This window comes from Saprolegnia parasitica (assembly GCF_000151545.1).
Source record: "Saprolegnia parasitica CBS 223.65 unplaced genomic scaffold supercont2.23, whole genome shotgun sequence".
In the NCBI taxonomy this organism is placed as follows: domain Eukaryota; phylum Oomycota; class Saprolegniomycetes; order Saprolegniales; family Saprolegniaceae; genus Saprolegnia; species Saprolegnia parasitica.
In genome coordinates, this window is record NW_012156417.1 from 122,629 (window position 1) to 130,682 (window position 8,054).

The window sequence follows — 8,054 nt, forward strand, 5'->3', positions numbered from 1 at the left end:
CGCGGGCAGCTTCGCGATCATCGGCGATCTGGAGGATCTTGTCAAAACCCCACTTCTCGAGCTTCTCACGCGGGATCCACGAGTTCTCCGTATCGGGGAGCTTCATCCACTTGACCTCGTACTCGAACGACTTCTTGAGCTTGCGGCGGTTCTCGATCGACTCGAAGACGCGCTTCTCGCCTTCCCAGTTGACGGGCTTGGCGAGAAGCTCCTTCTCTTCCGGCGTCAGCTTGCGCGTTTCCTTGGCCATGAGTTCCTTGTCCTCACCGGACTGGAAGCGCCACTGGATGTACTGGTTGGCCGAGATGTCCAAGTGCTGCTCAATGTGGTGGAAAGCGTGCTGGGCGACGTACGCAAAGCGCATCGCCGGGTGCTTCCACAAGGTACCTTGCGTCGGCTCGGTTTCGCCCGTGAGCATCTTGATCATGGTCGACTTGCCGGCGCCGTTGGGACCAATCACCGCAATGCGCGACGAGAGCGCGCACGTCACGCTGACGTTGTTAATCGATGGCTTGGACGCAGCCCGGGTACGTGTACGAGCAGTCGGTCAAACGAATGATCGGCTTACCCTTGTTCTTGATATCGGCGAGGAAACCGGGCTCCGGGAACTTGAAGGCCACGGTCGCCGCGTCGAGGTCGTAGTACGCCTTGGCTTCCGGGCGGATCTTGACAAACTCCGACATGTTGCCGACGTACGTCTTGAGCTTGCGGTTCTTCTCGTAGTGGATGATGTTGGTGCAGACGTTGTCGAGGAAGCCCGAGTCGTGCGACACAATGAGCGACGTGATCGTCGTCATGGACGTGAGGTAGTTCTCGAGCCAGGCCACGTTGGCGACATCCAAGTGGTTCGTGGGTTCATCGAGGAGAAGGATATCGGCCTTCTGGAGCATGGCACGGGCGAGTTCGAGCTTCATCTTCCAGCCACCCGAGAGCGAGCCGACGGCCTGCGCCTGCATGGCATCCGTGAAGCCGACCGACGAGAGCGTGTCCGTGACTTCCTTGCGGGGCATGTCCTTGAAATCGGGGTCGTTGAGGACGAAGTCGACGACCGAGAGGTCGGCTTCCTCCGCCTGGAGGTTGTGCTCGACGTACACCGTCTTGAGCTCATCCTTGGACGGGAAACCCTCGAGCTGGCCGTTGGCAATGGCGCGCATGAGCGTCGACTTGCCGCAGCCGTTGGGGCCGCAGAGACCGTAGCGGTGACCCTTCTTGAGGTTCATGCGGGCGTTGTTGAGGAGGATCATACCACCGTACGCGAGCGAGAACTCGCAGTCGCAGAGGTCCTCACCAACATCGTCCTGGACGACGTCATCGGCGACCTTGACCTTGTTGTCCTTGTAGCACTTTTCGCGGAAGGCCTTGGTGATGTGCGGGATGTCAGCGTCCTTCATGAAGGCGCCGAAGTACGGGCGCACCGACTGCGACCACTCATCGGGCTTGAAGTTGCGGGCGACCGTGAGGTAGAGACCGCAGCCAGCGACGAAGTTGAGCGTGGCATCATCGATCTTGGCCTTCTTGCCGTTGGCATCACCCTCGAGCGAGAACTTGAGGGCTTCAAGGATCGACGAGAACTCGACCTTGGTCTCGTCTTCCGAGAGCTCGACCGAACCGGCGGCCATGAAGAGCGTCTCGTGGGCGCGCTTGCACACGTCACGGCACTCGGGGTCGGCGACCGACTCGATAATGCGCTTGAGCGTCGGGAGGACCTTGGGCGTGAAAAGCATGGCCTCGGCCGGGTCTTCGACGAGCTTGCACATGTTGTCAATAATGACAGCGGTCTGGCGCTTGACGGCCGTCTTGTTCTCGTTAAGACCACGGACAAGGAGCGGCTCCATGATGGCGAGGGCCGGGGCCTCGACCGTCTTGACGAACGTCGTCGACGCGAGCTTGTGGACGCACTCGGAGACTTCGGCCGGGTTGGCAATGCACGAGATGAGCGCAGGGATGAAGGGCTCGATATCGGCGTTCGAGGCCGTACCGCAGGCCTTGATCATGAGGGCATGGGCAGCCTTCTTGACCTCAGCACGCGTGTCCCAGATCTGCTCCGAGGCGTTGGGCATGATGTCGGGCAAGCAGCGCGAGAGCTGGACGGGGTGGAGCTCGGCGAGGTCGTTGATCAAGTTGAGCGCACCTTCCTTCGTCTGCCACTTCTTGGTGCGGTCAAGGCCCGAGAAGATCTGCGGGAGGAGCACACGGAGCGCGTTGTGGTTGGCGGCCTGCACGATGGCCTTGGCGGCGGCGGCAGCCGGCGCGCGGACCGTCATCTTCTTGTCGGCGTACAAGTCGAGGACGGCGCCGAGGAGCGGCGCAAGGTAGGGCTCAACGCGGGCTTCCTTGTTCTCCGCGATGGCGGCAATGACGGCGCACACGACCTGGCGCGTGTTGGCGTCGTTGTCGGCCAAAGCGGCAGCCAACTGCTGCGCGGCGGCGTTGAGGTCAAGCTCCTTGTTGTTCAAGACAAGGGCGGCGACCTGCGACGCGGCGACCGAGGCGTTCTCGGCGCCGGCACCGAAGGCCTGCTTGAGCGCTTCCGTGAAGTGTTGGCTGGCCATTGTTCTTCGAGGCGAAAGAAAAGTGAGCGCGGACCCGTGCACGCTCGCCACGGGCTTGTTGGCCAGTCAATCACGCCTGCCCAATCCTCGTACAGCAAGTGCAGATTGCCCTTTCGACTCGGCTTGAGTATGGGGGTGTCGCCCGACCAGCGCTGTAAGCCCTCTCGTTTTCTATATTCTCTGGCATCGAGTCTTGCCTCCTCCTGCATCGCAGGCACATCCTGGATCGAATAACCTCTGACAACCGATAGGTTGTGGGATACGATACATCACACAAGCAGGAGGTCCTGGTCGCGGTCGTCGGCGAGGATCTACGAAGTTCGAATGGGCCGCGTCGCGTGCGTGACCAACTTGGCTCGAAAGCGTAGTTCGAAGCCTACATCGCCAATGAAACGCTGCGAAAAAAGGACTGGATTGTGGGTGAATTGCGGCGGCGTTTCGAAATTCGCCTCGGTTGGTTGGACGCCGTCGATCCAAGATCGCTTGGTCTTTGTATGGGAGAGGCCATGCGAATCACATGCGATCTTTGGCACAAATGCAGTGGAAGATGTGATTGGCATGCACAACGCTCTATTAGCATAACAGCGCTCAAGGACGATGACGATGTCGCGACGGCTTGCACGGCCTGAGAATGCGACCTGCGCGCTGACCAGTACTTCCTGGAACCCCATCGCGTTGTAACAAGAGTAGCAAGACCAAGCAAGCACTGGCTGCCGCCACCACGCATGGTGTTGAGCCAACAGAAATATCGGCAACGCGAGTATCTTGCGCCTGCGAAAGGTCCCTGGATCATCATCATCTCGCGCGGAGAAGGATCGCCTTTGCGCTGGATGCTTCGAACTTCGGTCGTCCCTCGTTTTTACTGACGGTTTCAAGCGGCCAATCACGCGCCGGAACGTAGCGGATCTGAAACGGTTTTAGCCAATCACCAGCGACGCTTCGTTTAGGACCAGCCCGATAAATTTAGGTTGGCCAGTATACCCGCCCGTTGCGGAAAAACCGCCCGCAGCAACCAAGTGCAAAGTGGATGCCACGCCGACGACTGCTGGTGGCGGCGCAGACGACGACGGCCTGGATCAAAGCGCCAGGGTGTCGCTGGTAGTAGCACATCCGAGCGAGACCTTGCAGTGGGTGGCGGTGACATGGGTGTCGGCGAGCCTTTCAAAGGCGTACTAGTATCTTTGGATCAAGAAGCAGAGGAGCGAGATCGCTTGCCCGTGCCGACCCTCTACGAGCCTCGCGAGATGCACGAGCGTAGCATGCGCACGTGGAGCCATAGGTATGGGTAGCGAGCAGAAGGATTTTTGCTTTCGGTAACGCGCTCGTTGGCGATGGCTGCGCTACGGGTGTGCGTGGTTCCATCACAACTCGGCAACATTGTACGAGTACAGTACTACCCTCCCATGCAGGCTCTTAACACAGCAACACGTAGCATGCAGGCCATGGCACATGCGAGTTCTTCGCCTCAACATGACGTTGTGAGCACGTCGTGCACGCCAAGCGGCGATCCGTTTGGCATGAGCTCTCGACAACCATGTCCTCGCCCGCGTGGAATCGACCCAAACAATTTTGTCCATCTTGCACGGGTCTCGAAGAGCGTTCATATCGATCTGCAGCCTTTATTCGTTCATTGCGCGCGCGTGCGTCGACGTTACTCAACCACGATGGGAGCCGCAAAACTATACCAGTGAGATCTTCTCCAGTGTGGCGGCACGTCAAAGCATCGCACCCGTCGGACGGCACGGGCGGTTAGCGTGCGCGCTCTTCCCAAACGCGCGCATACGAGAGCGTCTGGTGCGATGCCATCGAGCCGTGCGGGCGATGACATCGATCGCGTGGCCCTGTGATGAGCTACGTATAGCGTTGTCGTGCATTTATGCCACAATAGCATCATCCTCTTGCGCGGGCATGCAAGGAGCCACCGCTCGACGACGCGACGTGAGAAACGTCGTCGCTGCTGTTTCTGCAGCTGCAATCGACTCTTGTCCGAGGTCTTGTGACAGCTCTTGTGACCCCTCGACCGTACTAGCAGACGCCACTCTGATCCGATTGTCGTTGGACATGGCGCATGGGTTTCGTCCGACGTAAGGCGCGTACTCATCGAGCATCTCCTCCAGAGCAGAGTACGACGACGCCGTAGCGTTCGTTTCCATTCGAACGACGACCTAAAAGTTGGCGAGAAAGAATAAGCGTGTCGCTGTGTATCCAATTAGAAGCAGCGACGGCCCGTCGCAGCCCACCGCGCAGCTTCTCTTGGGTCATACTCTCGCCTCGGAAGTGGGACGATAGCAGTGAGTCACACGGTGGCGGTACCTATTCCAAGGCCACGATCGATCCACTGGCTGCGGAGGGTCAAGGCAAGAACGGTCTCGATGCAATTCGCTACACGGTCCGTGCTGCAACGATCTTGCTTAGCCCACGACGCCGCAAGCTCATGGTCCAGAGATCAATGCTTCGGCCGCGCTGGGTGCGCGCCATTCGATTTGTCGGCCTGGCGCTGTTCTAAACACATGTGTTTGCAACAATCCATATATACAAACGTCGACACGGATGTTTTGAACACACGATCTTACGTGTTGGATACGCCGATTGAGGCGATCTCCAGGTATTATATTATACAGGTTTTCCATATAGATAACATAGGTATCACAACGAAAGCACCCATTCAAACGCAGAAAGTATCGGATGTTAAAGGTTATCATGGCGGCTGGGGCCAGGAGATCTTTGAGCTTTGGGTCATTTTCCAACTTGCGACCGACCGAAGAAGCCGCCGATCAAGACGCGTGGACACGATGGCCCCTTCCCCGACCGTCGCCGCCAACCTCAGCGAGGCCCTCAAGCAGGCCTTCGGGACGACCCCCGAGAACATGGCGGTCGCGGCCGGCCATGTTGCCGAGCTCGCCGCCGGCGCCAAGGACGTCAGCAGCTTGACGGCCCTCCTTAACGAGGGTCTCACCTCGACGGATGCGAACCATCGGCAGAGCGCATGCGTCGTCGTCAAGGCGATCGCCGAGAAGAAGGTCGCGCGCCTGGAACCGTACGTGACCCCCGTGCTCGGCAACGTCCTCGACTTGTACACGGACAAGAAGATGCAGGTCCGCGGTCCTGCCGCCGAGGCCGCCAAGGCCATCGTGCATGCCACGAACCGGAACGCGATCCGTGTGCTTCTGCCGCACATCTTTGGCGGCATGGACCGCACGAAGAAGTGGCAGACGAAGGCCGGCGCGTTGGATCTCATTCACGATCTCTCGGAGCTTCACCCCGTTCAAGTCTCGCGCTGCCTTCCCGACATCATCCCGAACGCGACCGAGCAAATGTGGGACACGCGCCCCGAAGTCAAGAAGGCCGCCCACGCCGTCATGATCAAGGCGTGCAGCACGGCGTCCAACGCCGATATCGAGCCGTTCATTCCCGCGCTCATCTCGTGCATTGCCAACCCGGCCGAAGTCTCCGAGTGCGTCCACAAGCTCGCGTCGACGACGTTTGTCAAGACGGTCGAGGCGCCGGCGCTCGCCATCATGGAGCCGCTCCTTGTCCGTGGTCTGAACGAGAACAAGACGTCGGTCAAGCGCCAGACCGCTGTCATCATTGACAACATGTGCAAGCTCGTGGAAGAGCCCGCTGAAGCGCTCCTCTTCACGCCCAAGGTCCTCCCGACGCTCAAGCGCATCATCGAAGCCGTCGCCGACCCCGAGTGCCGCGACGTGTGCACGCGCGCGCACGAGACGCTCTTCATGGCCGCCGGTTCGGTCGAGCTCTCGGAAGACGAGACCAAGATCGAGTTTGACTCGATCCTCCAGACGCTCAAGTTCATCCTGGAGAAGGACGCCAAGGCCAAGAAGGTCAAGATTGACGACTCGACACTCAACTTTGTCGCGGGCTGCGGCTTGTACCTCACGGTGGCGCGCAACTTCAAGCCCGAGGACTGGTCCAACTCGGTCAAGCCGTACCTTGGCGCGTTCTTGGCCGAGGGCGATATTCCCGCCATCACCAAGGGCTTCCGCGAAAAGTGCTACAAGGACAACAAGGTCAAGGTTGCCGAAGATGTCGTCCAGGAAGACGAGGGCGAGGACCTCTGCGACTGCGAGTTCTCGCTCGCGTACGGCGGCATGATCCTCCTCAACAACGCGCGCCTCAACTTGAAGAAGGGCCACCGCTACGGTCTCTGTGGCCGCAACGGCTGCGGCAAGTCGACGCTCATGCGCGCCATTGCCAACGGCCAGCTCGAGGGTTTCCCGTCCAAGGATGAGCTCAAGACAGTGTACGTCGAGCACAACTTGCAAGCGGAGGAAGCCGACCTCTCGGTCGTCGATTTTGTGTTGAACGACCCCGACTTTAAGAACACACCTCGGAAAGAAGTCAAGGACACGCTGGCGTCGGTCGGGTTTACGGAAGCGATGCAGGCGCAGGCGGTCGGCTCGCTCTCGGGTGGCTGGAAGATGAAGCTCGAACTCGCCCGTGCGATGCTCCAGAAGGCCGATATCCTCCTCCTCGATGAGCCGACCAACCACTTGGATGTCGCCAACGTGGCCTGGCTCGAGAACTACCTCACGTCCATGACGACGATCACGTCGCTGATCGTCTCGCACGACTCGGGCTTCCTCGACAACGTCTGCACCAACATCATCCACTACGAGAAGAACCGCAAGCTCAAGACGTACGTCGGCAACATGTCGGAGTTTGTCAAGATCCGCCCGGAAGCCAAGGCGTACTACGACCTCGACGCGGCGACCGTGGCCTTCAAGTTCCCAGAGCCTGGTTTCCTCGCCGACATCAAGAACAAGGGCAAGCCCATCATTCGTCTCACGAATTGCTCGTACACGTACCCCGGGTCGTCCAAGCCGTCGATCAACAACGTCAGCGTGACGTGCGCGCTCTCGTCGCGCATTGCGGTGATTGGTCCCAACGGCGCCGGCAAGTCGACCATGATCAAGATGCTCACGGGCGAAACCGAGCCGACGCAAGGTACCTTGTGGAAGCACCCGGCCATGCGTTTCGCGTACGTCGCTCAGCACGCGTTCCACCACATTGAGCAGCACTTGGACATCTCGGCCAACCAGTACATCCAGTGGCGCTTCCAGTCCGGCGAGGACAAGGAGCTCATGGCCAAGGAGACGCGCAAGTTGACGCCGGAAGAGAAGGAGCTTCTCGCCAAGCCCGTCAACTGGGAAGGCGAGAAGCGCGTCTTCGAGTCGATCGAGAACCGCCGCAAGCTCAAGAAGTCGTTCGAGTACGAAGTCAAGTGGATGAAGCTTCCGAACACGGAGAACTCGTGGATCCCGCGTGAGAAGCTCGAGAAGTGGGGTTTCGACAAGATCCTCCAGATCGCCGATGATCGCGAAGCTGCCCGCGCCAACATGCAGGCGCGTCCCGTCACGGCCATTGCGGTGCAAAAGCACCTCGACAACTTTGGTTTGGCGGCCGACTTTGGTACGCACTCGCGCATGCGCGGTCTCTCGGGTGGTCAGAAGGTCAAGGTCGTCCTCGCCGCTGCCATGTGGC

At 59.6% G+C, this 8,054-nt stretch overlaps 3 protein-coding genes across 3 annotated transcripts in view; 2 read left to right on the forward strand and 1 right to left on the reverse strand.

The window, feature by feature from the left end:
• Positions 1–427, reverse strand: part of SPRG_22187 (hypothetical protein) — a gene marked incomplete at both ends in the record, with an annotated part of 963 nt that extends 536 nt beyond the window's left edge. The window contains one exon of the mRNA XM_012345576.1: positions 49–427. Within this exon, the coding sequence (XP_012200966.1) occupies positions 49–427 (379 nt within the window). The remainder of the gene's footprint in view (positions 1–48) is intronic.
• Positions 428–1,617: 1,190 nt separating this feature from the next.
• On the forward strand, positions 1,618–2,316 carry SPRG_20159 (hypothetical protein; the record flags this gene model as incomplete). Its single annotated transcript, XM_012345567.1, has 1 exon — positions 1,618–2,316. The coding sequence occupies one exon, from the start codon at positions 1,618–1,620 to the stop codon at positions 2,314–2,316; it is 699 nt and encodes a 232-aa protein (XP_012200957.1).
• A 3,028-nt stretch (positions 2,317–5,344) lies between these two features.
• SPRG_20160 (hypothetical protein) overlaps positions 5,345–8,054 on the forward strand; it is a gene marked incomplete at both ends in the record, with an annotated part of 3,850 nt that continues 1,140 nt past the window's right edge. Inside the window, one exon of the mRNA XM_012345568.1 lies at positions 5,345–8,049. Within this exon, the coding sequence (XP_012200958.1) occupies positions 5,345–8,049 (2,705 nt within the window). The remainder of the gene's footprint in view (positions 8,050–8,054) is intronic.